General features: G+C 39.9%; 3 protein-coding genes across 9 annotated transcripts in view; 2 read left to right on the top strand and 1 right to left on the bottom strand.

The window, feature by feature from the left end:
* The window catches only part of LOC140991965 (inositol polyphosphate-4-phosphatase type I A-like), a 44,187-nt gene extending 39,849 nt beyond the window's left edge, over positions 1-4,338 (top strand). For all 6 annotated transcript variants that reach the window (XM_073462139.1, XM_073462140.1, XM_073462142.1 and 3 more), the window contains one exon: positions 2,373-4,338. In XM_073462139.1, coding sequence (XP_073318240.1) covers positions 2,373-2,505 — 133 coding nt within the window. In that variant the 3' untranslated portion in view covers positions 2,506-4,338. The remainder of the gene's footprint in view (positions 1-2,372) is intronic.
* A 78-nt stretch (positions 4,339-4,416) lies between these two features.
* On the top strand, positions 4,417-7,758 carry LOC140991967 (D-beta-hydroxybutyrate dehydrogenase, mitochondrial). Of its 2 annotated transcripts, none has more exons than XM_073462143.1 (5): positions 4,417-4,632; positions 5,139-5,564; positions 6,649-6,801; positions 6,901-7,034; positions 7,283-7,758. In XM_073462143.1, exons 1-5 carry the CDS (start codon positions 4,554-4,556, stop codon positions 7,646-7,648), a joined length of 1,158 nt encoding a protein of 385 aa, XP_073318244.1. In that variant the 5' UTR covers positions 4,417-4,553; the 3' UTR covers positions 7,649-7,758. The 2 variants fall into 2 exon arrangements, with proteins under 2 accessions (XP_073318244.1, XP_073318245.1); XM_073462144.1 differs by having other exon boundaries at positions 4,547-4,673.
* A 7,731-nt stretch (positions 7,759-15,489) lies between these two features.
* LOC140992062 (neuronal acetylcholine receptor subunit alpha-2-like) lies at positions 15,490-21,672 on the bottom strand. The gene is made up of 8 exons (XM_073462297.1): positions 21,612-21,672; positions 18,967-19,112; positions 18,650-18,694; positions 18,434-18,543; positions 17,426-17,645; positions 16,528-17,030; positions 15,713-16,148; positions 15,490-15,615 (listed from the first exon to the last, which is right to left on the bottom strand). Exons 1-8 carry the CDS (start codon positions 21,670-21,672, stop codon positions 15,490-15,492), a joined length of 1,647 nt encoding a protein of 548 aa, XP_073318398.1.
* Positions 21,673-23,284: the final 1,612 nt, after the last annotated feature.

The following is a 23,284-nucleotide window of genomic DNA, read 5'->3' as shown; positions in this document are numbered from 1 at the left end:
TGCTCTGATGACCCCTGAACATTCACACACAGACTACAGTATAATGATCCCACATACAGTAACATCTCTTCTCTGTTTAAACTGAGAGGTGAGGGATGAAATATCAAACAAGCCTCAGATGAGCTGGTTGGCAGATTTTATTATCTTGGGAAAATAAGACGTTAGCTGTTTCCACCTGGTTTCAGTCTTAAGTTAAGCTAACAAGGTAATCAGCTGCTAGCTAGCTGTAGCTTCACGTACCCATAAAACTTCAAACAGGGGGAAACAGCTAACTAACTAAACTCACTTATTAACACATTAATCTGTACAAAACCCAAAGTGTAATAAAAGTTTTGTGGTTTTACAAGCTTAACGTTAGCGTAACGTTAGCGAACCAGCTAACGTTACGCTAACGTTAAGCTTCAAACAGACATGGTATCAATCTTCTCTCAGCAAAAAAGTGAATTACCAAATGTCACAAAATGTTTAACAGCTCCTTAAAGTTATTATTCACTACTGATTATGTTCGTCTACTATTTCTTTTTCAGAATATTGTGCATTTTATCAGCTTTTGAGCTGAGAGACAGAAATTATATGTTGAAGTTATATAAAGAAATCTAATAAACAAATATATAATAGCGTAATCACTGAGCAGCAGGGATGTAGATGAATGTGAAAATGTGCTTGAAAAGTTGCAGTGAAGTAATATTTAAACGCTAATTCCCCGTACGTGTAATTATGTTAAAGTGCTTCCTAAAGAGAAACATCTCAATTTAGCCTTTATTTAGTTTTATTTATTTATTTTTATTTATAGACTCCAGATGTATCAGAGAATATATTTCTATTGCTGTACATAAACTGTATTTAAATGCTTGTATTGCCTAAATGCTAACGTTTGCTATCTTGTCTTAAGTTATTTCCTAGCAGAGAATATATATACAGATAAAAATATATATGAAAAATACTATATACAATGTGATTATAATGCGTGTGCCATGTCATGCTGTTGTCACTTTATATCGCGGCTCAATGTGTCTGTGTGATACGTTGTAATACGCAGATTTATGTTATAGTTTGTTTGTTTTTTGGTCTACCAACATTGAGTCATACAGAACGGTTGTTTGTTTGTTTTTAAAGTTATTTTAATTCTAGTTTCTGACAAAGACTTTGACTCACATTGATGTAAAAACCCTCCACATACAGCTCACAATCAAAAATGATTTATTTGTCTTTATTTTTCCTCGTTTGACGATCAGCGCTTCTCCTCAAAGACTCATCAGCAGTTAAATGTCCGAAAGCTTTAGCCTCGCCGCGGCCCGTGTTGCTCCAAATGTACCACAAACCCAAGAAAACCTCCAGTCAGTGTGTCCCTGAACGCCACACTCCTGCTGTAATAAACGTTTTCTGCCTCCACCTGCAGAATATAAAACAGATGTTGTTTCTTCTTATCGTCTCTTTGCTTCTCAGAAACATCTTCTTCCTGAACTTTAACTGCTTCTCCTTCAGCTTCTCTTCGATGTTTGTCGACTTGTGTGTGAATGTGTTGCATGTTGTCACCAGTGTTGTGTTCCTCAGTTTGAATAAGTCTTCACTGACCTCCTCTGGCAGTCAGTCTGCATTACAGCAACCTCAGCAGCTCTGGTTCAGTTTATTTTCTAATAGTTTCTGTCCAACATTTGCAGGTCAGTTAGCTGAAGCACATTTTTTAACCATTTCTATGATTTAAGTGCATCAGTCCAACTTTGGAGCAATTTTACGTTCCTTAATTGATTATGGAGGCTTAAATGTTAGCAAATAAATGAATAACAGGAAAAAAGGTTAATATTTACAGTCTTTCAAGTCCCTGCTTGTGTTTGATTGTTGATCGTTGTGAAAATGTAAATATATTTCAGTTTACTGACGTGCAGAAGTTGGACAGAAACTGTTCGGAAATTAAGCTGCAACCACTCATTTCAGTTTAATGTCCTGCTGAGGTGAAGTTAGACAGAAGCTAGTATGAAATTAAAATGACATCATCAGCAGATATTAGGCTTAAAACATTTGAAAGTTTCCTGGAAATGTATTTAAGAAACAACTATTTATAACTGCTTGTTTTAACATTACATAATATTATTATTAAATCTTGTTGAAAATACATTTTGAGGGGATTGTTGTGGTAATTTCAAAGACATTTTAATATGTTAATTTAAACCTGCTTACAATGAAATTTGCAGACCTGTAAAAGTGTTTCATCATTTGACTTTATGGATTACTCGAGCAGAGTCATTTGTTGATTATCGTTGATCAGAAACTCCCCCAGCAAAGAAACAATAATCTATTTCAGCGTCATTCACAACCGATCAATCATCATTTCTGTCTGTGAACCCCCTCTACCCCCCGTTCTGTCTCCTCAGCGAGGGCTGCCGAAGAGAAAACACTGTGAAGAACGTCGGATGCAGAAAGTACGCCTTTAACTCCCTGCAGCTCAAGGCCTTCCCCAAACACTACCGACCGCCCGACGGCACCTTCGGTAAAGTCGAGACCTGATCGACCACAGCGAGCTCGGCGCCCGGGGAAAGTTATCAAGCGATGTTATTGGACAGTTTGGCTACTTTGTACAATCAAGATACTGTGTTCAGAAACTGTTATCATGTCTTCTGGATTCAGAGGATTTAGATTAGATTCATCCGGAGGTGAACAGTCACACCTTCCTGAAGAACCTCGCAGGTTTCTACCACCTTAGTATGATAACTGTTTTTAGGTACAGTAGTTGCTCATGACATATTATGCATAACACACAGAACCGAGACTGTTTTCTGTCGTATCAGAAGTTTAAAGCTGTTGGGTTTTTATTTTTTTTAGTACATGAACAGCACTGCCTCACCCCTGATCAATCTGATATAATCAGTAACAACCACGCAAACGTTTATCTTCATGTTGTACGATGGAAATCAGGAGTGAAATCATTAAAACTCATGCAAATATATATATAAATATAATTGGTAATCCATTGTCAGTTCATTACGTCTTCTACCAAAGCCTCACATTAAACCTTTAGGTGATAACATTCAAAGGATGAGCTCAGTGTTATTTTATATTTTTATTATTGTTAACAGATCTCATGAAAATACTACCATCAAGGTTCTCAGCCCTCAGCACATCAGTTCTCACCGATGTTAAATCTTTAAAAGCAGATTACAGATATATAGTTTGATATTTCTAAAACATCAGAGCATTGTAGGAGGGACTATTTTCAGCCGCGGATGGATCTACGTTTGTAGAGTGCAACAGTGTGGCTCATTGATGCGCTTTTAATAGTTTTAAGTTTGTAATTTCATTGTTGGTTTTGGTGTTTTCATGGGAATTTGCCGACGATAAAAAAAACAAATATTGGCCTTATTATTCAAGGAGTTGATAGAAAGTGATAGAAAGTTGTCAGCTCATCATGTATCCTTACATTTCCTTATATTTCAGACACACGTGGCAACATTAACATCTAACAACGACGGTCAGCCATCGCTAAAGTTAAACCCGGTGACCGACGATGGAGCTCACCTGTGTATTCAGATAACAATAGCTGAACAAGAACAGGTGAAAAACAGACAGATAGTGCAATGTAATACATTCAAACATTAATGTAAAAAAATAGATAAAAAGTAAAAAGGTCAACCCGTTTTTAAAATAATTTTTAGATACTTAAAAAAAGCAGGAAATTAGTTTTCAATTTGTTTTTATGGAGGATTTGGTCAAAACATTGCAATCTAATACAATACATGAAAAGACATTATTATAAAAAGTAAATGAATAAATAAAAAGGTCAACCCATTTTTAAAATAGACTTTTAAATGTTTTAAAATGACAGGAAATCAGTTTTTGAATTGTTCTGGCAGGTTTGGTTCCCCGTGTTCTGACTCCATGGCGACATGCGGCCTAGTTTGTGGTATTTATTCATATTTTCAGCAATAACACTGAAACTGCACTGTGGGCATTTCATGTATTGAGGACAAATGGGGAACTTTTGTTTGTCTTGTAGTTATTTTCCTCCCCGACTACCTGCAGTGACCTCTCTGTACCACACGGTGGAGTCACTGCTCTTCACCACTTCACTGTGAAACACATCACTGCTCCTTCATATGTGACTCAACCTCTTACTGTAACATGAACCACACTGTCGGACTCACTGCTGATGGCAATCCTACTGCAGACGACCCAGAAATACATGTTTTATCAAGCATCAAAGAAGTACTTTTTTTTTTATTTTAACATGTTTTGACATTTTATTTGAGATTATAAAACCTTTTGTCAATCTAGGAAGGTTTTAACGTTGCTGTATATTCTAACTTGTCAATATACGAAGCTGAAATAAACTTAAAGGCTTTGTTTTTGTCTCTTTTTCAAAATGAATACCAAACATTAATCAAATAATAGAGATTAACAGCGATAACTGAGTCGTGGACGTTGTCGCAGCTGTGTTTTTCTGTGGGATTAAATAATAGATAAACCTTTTGCATTTAAATAATCTACTTTTTTATTGTCAATCTAGAGTCGTTAGGGCCACCTGTGGGTCGTAGCCACAGGTTTTAAGTGCTCCCCTGATGTGCTTCTCCTTCCCCTCTGACTTCTCGGTCTCGGCCCGGTGGTTTAAGGTTCTGATCACCTCCAGCTTGAGCTCCAGTGGGTGACGAAAGACGAACAGCGAGTATCTGATCTGTGAAGTAACAAAAGTCTTTGTCTTATGACGTTTTATCAAAGTTAAGACTTAAAATAATTGAGCAGACTTTAAATGTAATAAATGTATAAATAAGATGGCCATTAACAGACTGTGTCAGTGTTGCTAACGTGTTGATGTTCTGCATTATGACGCTGTGTTCCTCTGGCTCCGGCTCCCTGCTTCTTAATTAGTTATTTTTGGAGCGACTCTTTTATAATTTTTGGGTCAAACTGAAATCACAATAAAAATCATTTTTCTTAAAAATGAAACAGCTGGAGGCGTGTTCACGCTGTGTTTTCCCATCAAAATAATTTCCATGGAAGTTTTGGCCCAACATTTCCAGTTAGGAGAAAAGACAGCTGATGTTTTTCCCGTCACATGAAAACCTGAACAAATTGAAAGTAACCCTCGCACGTCTCAAGGAAAAACAAACCGCCCTCACAATGAGCTGCTGCTGTGTTGTGAACAGGCTTAAATGTTGCAGTCTGCAGCACTTGTCGACAGTCCTCGGACACGGTGGTTCACAGACGCTTCGCCAGCATGACCACGACTTTCCTCATCGGCCAAATCATCGGCATCGTCTCCATCTCTGCCTTGCTGATCCTCGCCCTCGCCAAGCTGGTTTCCCGCCACGGCTGCAGCCATGTGCCGGACGGTTACGGCTACGCCGTGCTGATAACGGGCTGCGACAGCGGCTTCGGACACCAGCTGGCTCGATGTTTGGACCACAAAGGGTTTGTGGTCTTCGCTGGGTGTTTGTTTCCAGAAGCAGCCGGCGCCCAGAGCCTGATCAGACAGTCCTCCAGTAATCTGAAAATCCTCAAGCTGGACGTCACCAACGATGAGGACGTTCAGCAGGCTAAGAAGATTGTCCAGGAGAGCCTGCCAGAGAAAGGTGAGAGTTTAGCACGCTGTAAAAAATGACCCAATGTTTCTCACAGTCAGCTTTAACATGAAATGTTTGAAATAACTTATGATATTACTTCTTAATGTTATTGTGAAGCAACTTGCAGTTTATATTTTGGTTTGTTTTTTAATGTTTTTCACTGTATAATTTCATAATTATGACTTGATCTCATCATTTTGATCTCAAAATCTTGTCTTATCTTAAATAAAGTTCAATAAAATTTTGTCGTTCTATCTAATCTATTTTTATTATTCCTAACTTTTCATCCTTCCATAACATTTATAAACTAAATCCTAATTTTGAGATAGAAAGTCAACATTTTATCTCTTAATGTTGACTTACCAACTCACTTTGTCTTATTAGTAACTTTCTTTTTGTTATTTCTAAACCTTGGAAATGGTCCTCCATATAAATGTCTTTTTACATAACATTACTATTTTCTATTTAACTTACCTTTTTTTGTCTAAACGGTACTAAGTAGCACATTTGAGAAACTAAGAGGGAGTTGGTAAGCAGCTTATTATCTAGATTTTTTCATAATTTTGATTTACAATCTCAGACTTATGACAATCTCATAACTTTTACTTACCATTAGTATTTTTATATTTAACTTACCTTTTTTTGTTACTTTTTCACTGGCGGTTATGGTCTTCCATAAATAATTGGCATTAAAACTAAAGAAAAGAGAGAGAGTAAGTAACTGCAAATTTGAGACTTTTTTCTTAATTTTGATTTACAATCTCATAACTTTTACTTACCATTAGTATTTTTATGTAACTTACCTTTTTTTCCTGGTGGTTTTGGTCTTACATAAAAGACATGTAAGGGAAAAACTCAGACGGTTAATATTGTGACTCAAATTTACACTCGAACACATTATTTTGACTGTAATTTGTTTTGTGGATTCGCTTTGAATAGAGTCTCCAAAGAGTTTATTGCCATGTAGTTTGTATCCTGAAGCTTCATGACACAAGATGATTACATCAGACACAAATTGAATTATTTAATCATGGTTGCATGTCTGTTTATTCAAACATAACTGTGTGTTGGTGTGGATTTTATACTTTGTCAGGCCTCTGGGCGGTCGTAAACAACGCTGGAATCTCCGACTGGGCCGAGATCGAATGGAGCACTATTGCAGATTTCCGCCACATGGTCGACATCAACCTGTTCGGCTCCATCGGGACCTCTATCGCCTTCCTACCTTTGGTTCGTGCCGCCAAAGGTCAGCTCAAAATTCAGCTCCATTTCGCTGTTACCTCCCGTTCTTATACTCTTACTGCAGTGATGTCAGTGTATAAATGGATGTTGTTTCCCGCCACAGGTCGCATGGTTTACATGTCGAGCATCTTTTCCTTCTTTAACTGCCTGAACATGGGAGCATACAGTGTGTCAAAGAGAGGACTGGAGGCGTTTGCAGACTGCCTGAGAGTTGAGATGGCCAGCTTTGGTGTGAAGGTACCGTGACATCGCACAGACCACGAACAAATCCTGTGACACTCCGATGCATAAGGCGTTACATTGTGAGGAAGTCTGTGGCAGGAGGTCAAACAAATTCTGAGCTCGCAGGCTTATTTTTCAATTAATGGCGCTCATTCAGTATAAAATTAACATTACACTGTGCAGAATAAGGTGTGTAGTGCAGCAGCATGTCAGGCTCCGCTTCCTGTCAGTCAAATGACACTTTTTTGCTTTTCCACTTTTAGGTCAGCATCATCCAGCCCGGTAACTTCGGCCGAGCCACCAACATCCTGAGGATAAAAACAGGTTTTGACATTTGGGAGAAATTAGACGAGGAAAGAAAGCAAGTTTTCAACCGACAGTACATCGAGCTAGCCAACGAGTACTTCACGTCGTCGTGCAGGACGGGATTCAAGAACCCCGACGTGGTCGTCGACGCCATGATGCACGCCGTCACGTCCGCTCAGCCTAAATACAGATACCTGCTGGTGTCTATGACGGACATGTTTTTCTTCAAGCTCTTCCCTTATCTCCCCACCGCCCTCACTGACGCTGTGTTTTCTCTCAGCGCCATGTACGCTAAAAGACAAGAAATGCTTTACGCTAAATAAGAACAGCAGTTCTGTTCACGTTTAATGTGCTTTTATAATCTGTTTTGTAACTCACCTCTCAGTGAAAGTACAAATGTAACATAGAAGGTAGAAGAAAAGAAAATGTTTAATTAAATTAAAACTGTTATGATGTGCGAATTAAACCTGTTTCATTGAGACAAAAACTGGTGTGTGTGTCTTTATATTTCTGTGTGTAAGACAATAAACAAACTACCATCTTTATATTAGCTGGAAAATTGTAGCTAATGTGCTATTAGCATAGTTTAATAAAACTAACAGTTCATTTTTATGTACTTATATCAGATAAATACTTAAGTTATCCTTAAGTATACTTACTTTAAACTAACAAGAATACAGAAAAGTCAAAGTGTATTTGGCACTGAATATATGAGTTTACTTACTGTAAATCTACTTAAAAGTACAATTAAAAGATATATTTAAGTATAAAAAATAACACCTAAATAGTTGCCTAGTAGAATACTTTCAAGTTCTAACATAATAAATATACTGGAGACTATAAGTATGATAAGTTCACTTAAAGAAAAATTTTAAGTATACTTGCAGGGAAAATTCTGAGTATTTTATTGTGGGTATACTTTGTTACAACAGCGGTACAGCCGCATGTATTTGATAATATATATATAAATATATATATTTAGGCATTTTCAGGCAGTGCAGGTCCAGCGTTGAAGAGAGTAAATAAAGGAAAAGCAAAAACCCAAAAAGCCTAATATGACCTCTTTGATTTGTGTAAATATACTTGAACCGTAATTCTGTTTACTTGATAAAATTAACTTTAAGTATACCTATTTTTCTTTGTAAGGGATTCTGTGTTCCCTGCTTGCGTAATCTGTTTTTCTAAATATTTATAGATAAATGAGACATGGCATTTAATCAGTGTGGTAATTGGGTCATTAAATGGGTGATCATTCAGTCACTTGTTAGCCCTGAAGCAGCAGACACAAGTTTTTTATTGTAAACGCTCGCAGTGGTGATAAAGCAAAATGTTCCACCATCGATCAGGAAGAGGAGTTAGGACTGTCCACTTCTGACAGCCACCAGCTAATCACTTGTATAAGAGCGAGATGGTTATATGAAAGCTTTAAATGGGTCGAGTGTTAGTATAGAAATGAAATTAGTCATGGTTAGGCTGAGACGGGGGGTGGTTCGAGTAAGGTAAGTGTGTTCCAAGAGAAATTGGTATTATCCACCAAGTATCTTTTAAGACAAACCCAATGGAAAATGTAATTCATAAGAAATTCAACACTGTTGCACAACAAAATCCACAATAGGTCCTGTGTCTGAGCCATTATCTTTCTTATCACTCTGCAGTGAATGTAGCCTGCTAAGAGAAACTGTGTTAAAAATCTTCATACAAACAACTCAGACTGGAGATTTGAGACTCATGAACAATCTGTTTTTTATTTACTTGTTTTTCTTGACTTGGATGTTAGCTCAAAGACTTGAGACTTGACTTGGGCCCAAACTCAGACACTTGAGAACTGAACTTGTACAGAACCTGTACTCTGAGCGAGAGTCCAAGACAAGTCTCAACTCTCTGAATTAGAGACTTGAGACTGGACTTGTACTCTAGTTCATAAACTTGAGACTTAGCTTGGACTTAAGCTCAAAAACTTGAGACTTTAATTGGACTCTTCACTCAGAGACTTGAAACTAGATTGACCCAAGCACAGATACTTGAGACTCTAGCTCAAAGATTTGAGAACTTGAGACTTTACTTGGACGCTAGCTCAGAGACTGGAGACTTGACCTTCAGCCACTTTTAAAATCACAGGCCACAGTTGAAATGGGGGCATAACATAATGCTATCCTTTCAGTTAGCAAAACTGGAAATTGTGCACTCTAGTAATCTTCAAAGACCATCCCTCAGGCTGTGAAATTAAGTTTTTATTCTTCTTGGAAACCAGGTTCTGAGCCTTTCACTAGACGATTCCTAGAATTTTGTACAAGTTATTATACATAACGTCCTGGAGAACAATGAATCATTTGTTTTTACCAAAATCGACCAAAACTCAGAAATCCTCTTCTGATTTCACACTTGGTTTTGACACTCAAGAACTTAACCTGTATTCTAGCTCAAAGATTTGTGACTTGACTTGGACCCTAGCTTGAAGAGGTGAAACTTGACTTGGACTCTAGCTCAGAGAATTGAGACTTGAACTGGACTAACTCAAAGACTTGAGATTTGACTTGGACTATCTCAGATTATTGAGACTTGGCTTGTACTCCAGCTCAAAAACGTGAGATTTATGTTGGACTTTAGCTCAAAAACTTCAAACTTCACTTGGACTCTCCCTCAGAGACTTGACACTTGACCTGTACTCTGAGCGAGAGTCCAATCAAGTCTCAGCTCTCTGAACTAGAGACTCGAGACTGGACTTGTACTCTAGCTCATAAACTTGAGACTTAGCTTGGACTTTAGCTCTACGACTTGAAACTTGACCAGGACTCATTTAAAGACTTGATACTTGACCTGGACTCACTCAAAGATTTGAGACTTGACTTATACTCTAGCTCAAAAACTGAGACTTTGCTTGGACTAATGCTCAAAGACTTGAAACTTGACTTGGACTCACCCTCAGAGACTTGACACTTGACCTGTACTCTGAGCAAGAGTCCAAGTCAAATCTCAGCTCTCTGAACTAGAGACTCGAGACTGGACTTGTACTCTAGCTCATAAACTTGAGACTTAGCTTGGACTTTAGCTCAAAGACTTGAAACTTGACCAGGACTGAAAAAAAAGATTGAAACTTGACTCAGACTTTAGCTCAAATACTTGAGACTTGACCTGGACTACCTCAAAGACTTGAGACTTGACTTATACTCTAGCTCAAAAACTGAGACTTGACTTGGACTACCTCAAAGACTTGAAACTTGACTTGGACTCATTTAAAGACTTGATACTTGACCTGGACTCACTCAAAGACTTGAGACTTGACCTGGACTCACTCAAAGACTTGAGACTCGACTTATACTCTAGCTCAAAAACTGAGACTTTGCTTGGACTAATGCTCAAAGACTTGAAACTTGACTTGGACTCACCCTCAGAGACTTGACACTTGACCTGTACTCTGAGCGAGAGTCCAAGTCAAATCTCAGCTCTCTGAACTAGAGACTTGAGACTTGACTTGTACTCCAGCTCATAAACTTGAGACTTAGCTTGGACTTTAGCTCTACGACTTGAAACTTGACCAGGACTAACTCAAAGATTGAAACTTGACTCAGACTTAAGCTCAAAGACTTGAGACTTGACCTGGTTCAAAGAGCATGCTACCAGCCTCGAACTGTATAAATAGAGCTGTATTACATTCATCAATCCGTTAGTTAAATGGACTCTGGACATCAGAGATCGTGGAGGTTCCCATCTTTGAAGGGTAGATTGTGAATTTCCCTGTTTTACGTTTGATAAAGACGCCTTTCTTCCACTGAAGTTAAGGTTTTGGTCCTCGAGATCTCCAGTTGTGATATCAGAGACAAGATGAATCATAAGGTTGGATGAGGGCTGAGTCATAAGTTTGGGGTTGAGTGTTTGGACCCAAGAACTTATCTTTCAGAGAAATCAATAAATAAATGGGTAACAAAAAAGTAGTTTGTCAGTTTTAATATCCCAGAAAGCCGACTATATAGGCATTTCACACTCTAACAAGTTCCACAAATTCTTATTTTGTCTTGCCAGTTTACACAGTGAGAGACTACTGTTTGTGCTGTCATTTCAGATTTTAAAGATTTAGGGTTTAATATGCTACGACAACAACAACAACAACAACAACCCTGGTACACTGGAAAGAGTCTAAATTTAGCGATGATCACAGTCGAGCTCCACCACAGAAATATCTTATCAACAACTGGATGGATGCCATGAACATTAGTACAGACGTTCCTGTTTTCCTTCTCTACTTAGTCTAGCCTAGCTGGCTACTGGAATGAAGAAAGCTCCTCAAAGCATAGTTACCCAACGATAGCTAAGCTCTGAAATTGGGCTGACTTGGGGCTACACTGAGCTAACACAGTAGCTTTTATACTGGTTTTGTTAGCTAATGTTAGCTAAGCAGCTACACTTGAGCTAGAATGAATGAAAACGTCACCTTTATTAGCAATGAGCTAGGAGCTTTGCTGCTCACTTTTGCAAAACAGTGTACATTTACTTAGCAACTTTCATTTTTGTTAGCTCTTCCAAGCACAGTTAGCCAACGATAGCTAAGCTCTGACAATCAGGTTAACTTTGGGCTCCACTGAGCTACTAGCTTTGTTACTGTTTTTGTTACCTAGCGTCGACGTCACTGACTCAGTAACATTAGCTTCACCTCTGACTACTGTTTGTTTTTGTATATAGTGTTTTTGATCATTTTTATAATCACTTTAGTATTTTAGATAAGTTAGCCACATTAGCCAGTAGCTCAGCTAACGTTAGTCGCCATTAACGTTAGCTAAGCTGCTGCTCTTGAACTGGCTCTTTGCTCATAAACTTACCAGTTGCTTTTCGTCATTTTGGTAGCCAGTTAGGCTAGCTGACTGGCTAACCTCGCTATTGAGTTGATTATCGAGATGTTCAAAAATGCGGTTACCGACCAAAGACTCTATAACAGCGATTACTGTTATAATATAGAGCTATTTAACACGTACATTAATTTTAAAAAGTAACACTTACAGCCGCTTTGAGGTCTTTGGGCCTAGTTGTTATTGTGTCCGACATGTTTTTTCCAGAAAAAAGCTATAATTATCATAATAAAATCCTTAAAATTACACTTCTCCCTCATAAAAACTCAATAATATTTGAACATTCAATGTTTTCTTTCTCTATTTATTTCACACTTTCTGCAGTGAATGTGAAAATAACGTGAGACGATGTTTTACATTATTCCACACAGTGAAGCTCAAATATTCGACTGTAGGAACAAGAGGAAAAGTACATTTCTGAGCGGAGGAGGACTCGAATAAAACTCTGTTGAATGAAGGCATGTTAACTACAAATGTCTGGTTTGTGTACTTTAAAGGCTGCAGGATGTTGCTTCCCAAATAAATGGCAGCTTCATATATATATTCTTCAAAGCGTTATAGTTAAGTTTTATTTAATAGTTCCTCCAGGCAAAGTTGGGACAACCCCGGTATAAAATCTTTCCAAGCGTCCCCTTGTTGTCTAGACCCTCGGCTGCCGTGCCCAGAAAATCTTCCTGACAACAAGTGTCATTTGCAGAAGCGTGTCAAATTGAAATAAGAGTATGACTTCCTGAGGTTAGTCCTGCCTGAATCGTGTTATTCTTCAGCGTTGTGTCAGGTGATCATTAGCGGCTTTACAGTCAGTTGATCGCACAGGAAATCACACTCTGAATCAACCGTGGCAACAGTGTCAAAGTCAGGCAGCAGGCGCCGGCACCGAGCACGTAACGGCACTTTGCTGTGAGCACTTTTGGACGGTTGGCCTGGTTCAGACAGACTCTACTGTCGGCCCGTCCGTGATAACTTAGGGTCTGATGTTAAATCAATATGCTCGGTCATTATCTCCTCGCCCACATGAAGGTCAGGTGGAGTTTTTGTAGTCGACAAAACATTTCTGGAGCTTCACAGCAAAACAGCGTCGCAGCGTTCTGCTAAACAACTGAAGTAGATGGGGACTTGTTTTAAAACGCAAAAAAACAACAACAAAAACGTAAACATAAACTACTGCACAGATTTTGTCTGAATAAGGTCCCGAGGTGGTCCACTGGGAGGGGAGGGACACCGCCTCTCTATAGCACTGCTTTGAGCTAAATGCTACCGTCATAGCATGCTAAGGCCCTCACAATGACAACGCTAACATGCTGATGTTTAGCAGGTATCAGGCTTTGCCATGTGCATTCAAGTTTAGCCTGTTAGCATGCTAATATTTGTGACTTTGCACGAATGTTGAGGGAGCCGTGTCAGAGAAAATAAAGGCAGCTGATCAGCAGATTAATTGGACGTGGGGCTCAATGGATCTATACACAATTTCACAGCAATTGATATAGATGTTGTTGAATTATTTGTGTCGGAGTCAAAAACAACATAACCAACCCCGAGAGCCGTCGGCTAACAATCCATATAATCCAAATTTTAAATTTACAGCAGACGGAAACTGATTTGATGGATGTTTTGCCGACTGAGACCAGAATAAAATGTGTTTAATCGTCAAGTCAGGAGACATAAACCATGTTTGTATTAACTTTTCTTTATTATTATAAAGTTTATAAGTTTTGTTGCTTCATTGTGAGCATAAAACAATTCATATCATGATCAGTATTATATTTAATTTTTTGAATTTGGTTTGTTTTAAAGTCTTGTTCTGTGTGTTTTTGTTTGCTTGCTTTGATTGTTGTTGGCATTTCTTTTATTTGTGATTTCGCCAAAAGCATTTTGGGTAGTGGATGCCATTTTAGTCAACATCAAACAAACAAACAAACAAACAAACAATAAACATATTGTCAAACTTAAATCTGAATATATAAATGAGTAAATAAAGAGTAGTTCAATAAACTCTTAAATCTATTAGTGTTTCAAAACATTTTTCAAAGGACAACTTTTATTTATTTCAGGGCGCTTTTATTTCATAATGACACGTTTATTTATTTTATGGGCATATTTATTTATTTAATATTGACTTCCATATTTGGGTTGAAATATGAAATACGCTCTTAAATACATTTGTCTTGCCTGGTGGCAGAAGTTGACTTCAGGTGTTTCTACTTGTGTCTAATGTAACAACATTATACAGTAATAAGGCAGTGAAATGTCAATAATTTAAATTAAAGAACAAACAACATAATAAATAACTGTTAATAAACACATAAAAATCAAGTGTATGACAAAAGCACATGGTGTGAAGCCATCGGTTTATTACTGTCACACTGCAGCACCCTGCTGGTGACAATATGAACTGTTTTTTTTAATGCAGTTTAAAGGGCTGGTTCAACTAAATATCCCGAACAAAAGATGTTCTCACTTATTTCTCGATGCTTCTAACCACAGATATAGTCTCGATTTTTATTAGATTCAGTTACACATTTAAATTTTAGCTTTTTTGACTTTTCATTGTCAAATTTCACAACCTTATTTGTCTTTTTATCATTTAATTATGGTGTTTTCATCTTGAGTAACTAAATATAATAATATTTTGTTTGCCATTTTCCCCGCTCCTCCATTCGACACCATCAGGCTGAGTGGAAATTTGTTTTTAGGTAGAAAATACAACTTGTAACCTCTCAAAATGAAGCCATGTCTGCTACTTTACATACATTATGTCAACGGATTATTACGAAATCAACCAAAAAGTGATTATTTCTTCTTTTATTTCAATATTTAAGAAGCCAGAAGAGAAAAAATACCCTGTAACAACAACAACAACAACAACAACAACAACAACAACAACAGATTAGTTGAAAGGAAAACAACGTGTATTGGGATGAATATTGTGTTTCTGCATGCTTCAACTGTTAATTGAAAATTAGCTTCAAGCTCTTTAATTACTTTTAATGACAACTTTAAAGGATTACTATTGAGAGAAGTGCTGTACTGCTGACCTGAATACGTCACGTTGACGATAATGAAGACGACGTTACAGTGAGAAGTCCTCGTATCTTTGACTGACAGCGAGTTTCACTGAGCGTAATTAGCCAATCAGGGCTTAATAGTTATATATTAAGGAAGTCTTTGCTCTCTCGGCCTCTCTGATGACTGGATCTCATCTTGTGTGCTCAAGTGTCCGTCTTCACTCATGAAAACACTCACTTCTTCACCTTGTCTGAATAAATTATTTATTATTAATAATTTAATAGTTTTAATATTTCCTTTAATATCCAATTTGGTTTTTACAACATCCCGGAGAGCCACGGCGGCAGGAAGAGTCCGACTGTTCCCAGCAGACACACGATAATGAACATCCACAGGAAGATCCGGTCCACGACCATGGCGACGTACTTCCAGTCCTCCTTCACCTGTCGAGACAATAAAAGAGGAGAGTGTGAATGTCTGCACATCTGCACAACAGCTGAAACTTCATCAGACGGGATGATAAGAATCCTCAGCACGCACTGAGAAGTCTGCATCCTCTGCTCTCAGATGCTCTGCGATGTAGGTCACCCCCTCCAGGGCCGACACCACCGCAGGAGACAGAAGAGAGGCTGGTGGGCTCTGGATCGAACCATGCTCCGCGGGAGGGGGGTCCCAGTCCAAGCTGAACGTGGACCGTCTCTGTGGGAGGAGGGTGTAGCCGAGAAATCGAGGGGAAGGAGGAGAGAGGGAAGAAATCCTCAGCCGGCCGTCTATCTTCACCCCGAACCTCCCCAGATGATCCGCGTGTGGGTAACGGTGAAGGTCGCAGTAGTGGATCTCATCTCTGGCGTCCACAGAGTCGAGCTGGTGGCCGCCATGGAGGTCGATGTCAGACTCCTGAGTGAGCCAGGTGGAGCTGCTGTGGGAGGGGCCTGGAGTCCGGAGAGGGAGGAGCTTATCAGTCAGGTGGCGCCGCCTGAGACGACAAAGTGAGTTCAGGGACAACAACAAGTCAGTGAGCAGACGTTGTTCAATAATACGGCACTTTTAAGTCTTTATAAGATGCTTATTAACAGCAGTACGAATATTAAAGTGTTGATAATAATATAATAATCATGTTTATAGTTAGATTATGACATTTATAAGCACCTATCAGGGGTTTCCAGAACAACAAGAACCAAAGAGGGTGGTGTGTTTACTGGGGCAACTACAAGTCGCAGTCCCCGCTAAGCCCCTTAAAAAGAGTTTGAGTTGAACCTTTAAATCTTTGGCTTTAAGGGAATAAAAAGAAGGTAAAGAACATGTGCATCATGTCCAAACTATAGAAAACATGGAGGCCCTCTTTGGTTACGCACCTTACAGGCCTCAGGCCGTGGTCCGGACGCTTCATGCACAGCCAGCGTGGCACCGCAGTCAGAAACAGCCTCCGAACCCATCGAGGCATGGTGTGAGTCGCCGACGACCGGTGGTGGACGTTCAACACAAACACGGTTATAACGATGGACAGCGTGACGAAGATCATGGTGAAGAGCAGGTACTCCCCGATCAGAGGGATGACCAGCGACGTGGACGGGATGATCTCCGTGATGAGCAGCAGGAAGACGGTGAGCGACAGCAGCACGGAGATGCACAGCGTGATTTTCTCGCCGCAGTCCGACGGGAGGTAGAAGACCAGGACGGTGAGGCAGGAGATGAGGAGGCAGGGGATGATGAGGTTGATGGTGTAGAACAGCGGGAGGCGACGGATGACGAAGTAGTAGGTGATGTCGGGGTAGATCTCGTGGCAGCAGTCGTACTTCTTGGTGTTGTAGGTGCCCACGGCGTTGACAATCGCCCACTCGCCGCTCTCCCAGTAATCCTAGAAATGAGATTTGTTTTCAGCCATTCACAGTATTTATATAGTGTTTAGTCTCGCTTTTTTAATCAAAGAAGACATTTAAATCTCACTCTCTACAACACGGGACCTTTAAACCTGAGAAATCAAAGCCTGATTAGGCATTTTGATCTTAATTAAAGTGAATCCATGCATTCTGTTTTCTTCTTAATTTAATGCTGCAGAGAAAAAAACACAGAAATATTCTGTTAATTAAAAAGTTAAGCAGCCGTAACGTTCAGCTGGCATCCTTCTGCTAAACAAAACCTTGGTAAAGAGCACGTGTGAAGCGTCGATAAGGCTTTAACTTCACACAAACTGGCACCAAATCAAAAAAGGGAAACGGAGGAAGACTCATCCATCCATCCGTCTGCTCCCACCTTCAGGTCCACCGTGGTCTCGAAGGGCTCCAGGTCGATCTTGGCGCGGTCGTACGTCCACGAGCCGAACTTCATCTTGCAGCTCTGCTGGTCGAAAGGGAAGAAGGTGACGTCGATGGAGCAGGAGGACTTGTAGATGGCGGGAGGCACCCAGCGGATTCGACCGGTGTGAAACAGGTGGGCCTTGGTCATGTGGGTGACGGCGAACTCTCCGTCCGCACTGGAAAACAGAGAAAATATTGTAAATTGACGAGAAAGAAACCAACACTGAAGTGTTATCTGGGTAAAAAGAGATCTTTTTAGTTGTTTTTGTTCACAGAGGCTCTGAAGTTTCCGTCTCATTATGTCTCAAAGGTGAATCAATAAACCCCGAGCTGTTCCCATTTACACAGGCGACGTTTAATAATTGATCACCGAGTCCTAACGACACTGTATTCATGACGCAAGCTCGTTTAAACAAACGCTGGAGGAGGAGAAAGTTTCGTCTCCATCCAGACGAATTTCAGAATTAATACTTCCTCGGGGCCTCGAGGGGAGGAAACCAGACTCAAGCTGTATGATGCAAGACGGCTGTGAAGCCGCAACAGAATCAGGGTCATTTATTCAACAGGATAATTTGCATGTATTACCGAGTGGTATGCAGGAATATGCAGGAATGCTGCAGCACCGTCAAGCTGTTTGGCTCCATAGAAGTGACCTTCCCCTCCTCACACGCTCTTCAGCTGATGAGCGCAATGTTATGGATCAAGCAGGTAATTGATCACTACAGATAATTTCCACCTCCACCTACAGAAATTCAAAGTCGGGTCTGTTTCGGTGCAGTGTGTGTGTGTGTGTGTCCTTGGATGTATTTATGTAAAGACTTATTTTATATCCAGACAGTGACGAAAAACTTTTCTTCTACAGGACTTTTCAGGCGTCGGAAACAAGACTTTGAAACTCTTGTTTACATCCAAGGAGGATTTATATAAAACTGCTGTTAAATGTGCGACCGTGTGGCGTCTTTACTTGTTGTACAGGACGATGTCCGGCACCCAGATGAGCTCAGAAGGAACTCTGATGGACGTCACGTTGTCGAAGTCGGCGGGACTCCACTGCAGCTTGTAGTCGGTCCATTCCTGCACAGTTTTACAGTTTTATGACAAAAGAAAATGTTTACAGAATCACTTTTATTTTAGTTTTAGTTCATTATATAATTCCTGTAGGGGTCCGTTTCTTTCATACCTGTTTCAGCCACACGTTGGTCGTCATCATCTGATTCTTCTCGTCCTGGTTTGGAGCCAGAAATAGAAAAAAACAGCACATGAGTGTTGTGTGTGTGCATGTTTTTGATACATGTGTTTTGTTTTGTATCCACTCTTATTATTAGATATTTACACATAACACGATAACTTATAAACCAACAATAGATGTGAAAGTTACGATGGGTTCTTCATCGAAAATGCTCCAGACAAAGTGAAAAAGCTTTCATTTTTGAAGCGTTGTGGTTTGTTTCTTGGATCTACAATTGTGTTTGTGTGTGTGTGTGTGTGTGTTCCCACCACGTCTATCAGCTGTGCGATAGAGAGGCCGAACTTGACGATAACCACGTCGGTGGCGTTTCGCGCCGGACGCGTCCACTTGCTGTAGCCTCCGAACAAACTCCTGAAGAGATCGTCCTCAGTGTGAGTCCAGTCTTCAGCCAGCACTGTGGGAAGGACGCAGAGAGGAGAGATCACGACCATGTTTACGATCTGACTTTCATGTTGTGAGGTGACTGTGGTGTTACAGCTCGGTGAAAGGGCCGCCAAGCCAGAGACCACTGTTCAAGACTAGAGTATCAACATTTCTAAGTGTGAAACCACTGGACGTTTTTAACAAGATGTCGATACATTGTCCAGCCGTGTTTGTGTCAACTAAACAGGATGACTTTGGGTCATTTCCAGCCAAAAAAACAGGTATTTTAAGCCAAAACATGATCTTTTTCTCACCCTAACTAAGCGGTTTTGTGCCTAAACTTCAACAGAAGAAAAAAGCAGAACGTTGTCACAACATAAAATTAAACCTAAAGAAACGAACGTTAAGAAATACAAAGTTTCAACATCTCTGTGGTTTGCAGAAACGTACACTGCCAACATTAATTCTGGTGACTGAGTTGAGCATAACTTCCTGTCGCACATACGGTTTGTCCGTAATCCGACAAAAAAGTTTATATACGTACACGGAGCTGTGTGCAGACGAGGTGCAACTCATTTTAATTCCTTTGTTGCTGCTGTAAAACTGCAAATCTGATATTAAACGTGGTGATTAGTTTGCTTTAGTGGTGCTGGCTGTTTCCCCCCCGCTATCAGACTTTATGCTAAGCTAAGCTAAACCGGCTGGCGGGGTGCAGCTGCATATTTATCATGTGCAACATCCAACTTTTTCTTTATTTTATTTTATTCCTAAAGTTTTAGTTACTATTTATAAATCTTAATAAGAAAGCGTCCCAAGTTTGTATTTAGGACATTTTCACCATCTAATCTATAAGTTTTTATTTTGTTCTACCAATTTTATGTTCAAGCCTGAAGGAAAAATCTTTCTCAAGCTCTCTTTCCTCTTTTTTTTTATTGTTGTCTTTTAACCCTCCGTCTCTGATTTACTACGTCTCTTCACCTTCCAAGGTTTGAAAGCACTGTCCTCCACTTTTCGGTCTAAAATTTGCTTCTTTCTGCTTAAAAAGCGTCTGCTGAGAGAAATACTGCATCAATTACCTGAACTTTATTGCTCATGAAGTCTCACAGGTCCAGACTGTGATCTACTGCCCTCCGATTTAATTTTATCTCACGCAGCAGAATCATTCAGGATTACTGAACTTAACAATCAACACTCAGAGCCGTGTTTGCTGCGGTGGCATCACTCGTCCGACTCATAATTTCATGCTTGAAATAAACCTCTTTACCTCCAAAGCGTTCAACCTTTTGTGTCAGGTGTGATTTGTCTCGCAGGTGAAATGAACAGTGAAATATCTTCTTCTTCTTCTTCTTCTCTGGCTCAGTTTAGGACCAGAAACATCTCCTTCCCTTCTGTCTCACAGCTTTGAACTCTGGCAGGCACTTTGGCATCGCCAGCAAGCAATTTAGGATTAGCCAGAGCAGGAAAAAACGGCGAGCCAAGAGCACAAACTGCATTCACAAACGTGTGTAATGCCAGTTTCTGTGATTATATTGGCTATTTATAACCGACAAAGTGTTGTTTCAGGTGAGGCTCTGCCAGCGGAGGGGAAACAGATGACATGCTGTGGGATTACGCTGCAGTTTGTGAGTCTTTCTCCTCCAAACAAACACTCTGGATGCGTTATTACAGCAAATTATTCTGTTTAAAGCCTCCCGGCGTAGAGAAGTGCTGGTGCTCGTCTGCTGTGCTGATCAGCTGAACGATAGAATAATGTTTTTTCTCTTTACGATCCGTCGTGCAGTGAGTTTCATAACAGTTTATGAGATTTTAATCATGATATTGTGATTTATGTATGTGTCCTGTCTGACGTGTCAATATAGAAACTTTTACATGTGCAAGAGTACAAAATACTGGCTGATAGATCGATATTGATCTTTTTTACTCCCTGACATCTGGAAGGTTTCAGTTTTTATTTTATAACATTTCATATTGTTTGTCTTTTTCATCCCAGTGTCCATGTTGAATTGAATTTGTGTCTTTTACTTTGATAAAATCCCTGAAGTATAGTACTTCATTTTAATGGTATTTACAGTACAAATATATGACAATTGCATTATTAATATTATTAGAGTTTGAAAATACCTTTATTTAGCCCTTAAAATGATTATAAAGTTAATATATGAATCCATAAGTATCAAAGTCAATTTGTAAAAATTATAAAGTCACTACAAAACCACAATTTGGTGGTAAAATAAGGATTAAATAAGACTTTGTCTGAATTTATACTCATATTATAACTTATATTAATATGACAATATAAACGTTATGAAAGACTGAAAAACTTACGTAATTACCCATGATTTACTACTAAGTTCATATATGATGCTATAAATTCACTATTTAATTAAAAAATCAGCCCAATAAGCTCTTGAATAAGTGTTAATAAGATATAATCTGTAGTTTTAGATGTTCCTACAGGAGGTGTTCACACTTTAAAGTGTTAATAACAACGTTCATGATGTTTAAGAGGTGAAACAGGTCGTTGACTCACCGGAGTTGAGGAGGATCCAGCAGCAGCAGCTCATCGCTGTTAAAGCTCCTCTCTGCGCCATCAAAGCGCACAAACTGATCCGGGATCAGATCCAGGTGCGTTCACGTGAAGCTCTGCTCGACTCAGACACGTTCATCTCCACATCTGTGCGTCCTGCTCCTCCTCATCTCCACATCTGTGCGTCCTGCTCCTCCTCCTCCTCTTCTCCACATCTGTGCGTCCTGCTCCTCCTCATCTCCACATCTGTGCGTCCTGCTCCTCCTCTTCTCCACATCTGTGCGTCCTGCTCCTCCTCCTCTCCACATCTGTGCGTCCTGCTCCTCCTCACAGCAGCAGCACGGCCCCACACTGCGCCTCCCCTCCCCGGCTGCTGTGCTCCTGAGTCGGGCTGGACTCCGGCGGTGACGCCGCCGTCGCTCACGGCTCCGATATCATATTCACACGATTCAGATCAGTGACGTAACGATCAGAGTGTAACTTAAACAACGAGTGTAACGTAACGATACGAGAACCTCAGAGTAACTTTAAATACTCCGTTACAAGTAAAAGTCCTGCTTTAGAAACCTTCAGCTGAGTCCACACTTATAGATATGGTTCTCCTCCTCCTCCTCCTCCTCCTCCTCCTCCTCCTCCTTCTTCTTCTCCTTCTTCTCCTTCTTCTTCTTCTCCTTCTTCTTCTTCTTCTTCTTCTCTTGTTGTTCTTCTTGTTCTCCTCCTCCTCCTCCTCTGAACTAACTAGCCAACAACAGCTACAGTTAGCAGCACTTAGCAGTTACTCTAGTGAGAACCTTTAGGGAACGTTCCCTGACAGTTCTCTGAAGTTCATTTTTAGAGAACCTTGAGGGAACGTTCCCTAACAGTTCTCTGAAGTTTATTTTTAGAGAACCTTGAGGGAACGTTCCCCGACAGTTCTCTGAAATTTAATTTTAGAGAACCTTGAGGGAACGTTCCCCGACAGTTCTCTGAAATTTAATTTTAGAGAACCTTGAGGGAACGTTCCCTGACAGTTCTCTGAAGGTTATTTTTAGAGAACCTTTAGGGAACGTTCCCCGACAGTTCTCTGAAGGTTATTTTTAGAGAACCTTTAGGGAACGTTCCCCGACAGTTCTCTGGAGTTTATTTTTAGAGAACCTTGAGGGAACGTTCCCTAACAGTTCTCTGAAGTTTATTTTTAGAGAACCTTGAGGGAACGTTCCCCGACAGTTCTCTGAAATTTAATTTTAGAGAACCTTTAGGGAACGTTCCCCGACAGTTCTCTGGAGTTTATTTTTAGAGAACCTTGAGGGAACGTTCCCTAACAGTTCTCTGAAGTTTATTTTTAGAGAACCTTGAGGGAACGTTCCCCGACAGTTCTCTGAAATTTAATTTTAGAGAACCTTGAGGGAACGTTCCCTGACAGTTCTCTGAAGGTTATTTTTAGAGAACCTTTAGGGAACGTTCCCCGACAGTTCTCTGAAGGTTATTTTTAGAGAACCTTTAGGGAACGTTCCCTGACAGTTCTCTGGAGTTTATTTTTAGAGAACCTTCCCTGACAGTTCTCTGAAGTTCATTTTTAGAGAACCTTGAGGGAACGTTCCCTAACAGTTCTCTGAAGTTTATTTTTAGAGAACCTTGAGGGAACGTTCCCCGACAGTTCTCTGAAATTTAATTTTAGAGAACCTTGAGGGAACGTT

Source organism: Pagrus major, chromosome 24, assembly GCF_040436345.1.
Source record: "Pagrus major chromosome 24, Pma_NU_1.0".
Lineage (NCBI taxonomy): Eukaryota > Metazoa > Chordata > Actinopteri > Spariformes > Sparidae > Pagrus > Pagrus major.
Note: the sequence above shows the minus strand (reverse complement) of the source record. Positions and strands in the feature narration are given on the sequence as shown.

What these genes read in the sequence shown, in the direction of transcription:
- LOC140991967 (XM_073462143.1), top strand. Translation starts at nt 4,554, where the DNA reads ATGTGCTTCTCCTTCCCCTCTGACTTCTCGGTCTCGGCCCGGTGGTTT. An exon ending in CACCTCCAGCTTGAGCTCCA is followed by an intron (nt 4,633 to 5,138) that starts GTGGGTGACGAA and finishes TGTTGTGAACAG; the next exon opens with GCTTAAATGTTGCAGTCTGC. An exon ending in TGGCCAGCTTTGGTGTGAAG is followed by an intron (nt 7,035 to 7,282) that starts GTACCGTGACAT and finishes TTCCACTTTTAG; the next exon opens with GTCAGCATCATCCAGCCCGG.
- LOC140992062 (XM_073462297.1), bottom strand. Translation starts at nt 21,672, where the DNA reads ATGGCGCAGAGAGGAGCTTTAACAGCGATGAGCTGCTGCTGCTGGATC. An exon ending in GACATCGTCCTGTACAACAA is followed by an intron (nt 17,646 to 18,433) that starts GTAAAGACGCCA and finishes TCTGTTTTCCAG; the next exon opens with TGCGGACGGAGAGTTCGCCG. An exon ending in CACGGCCTGAGGCCTGTAAG is followed by an intron (nt 16,149 to 16,527) that starts GTGCGTAACCAA and finishes TTGTCGTCTCAG; the next exon opens with GCGGCGCCACCTGACTGATA.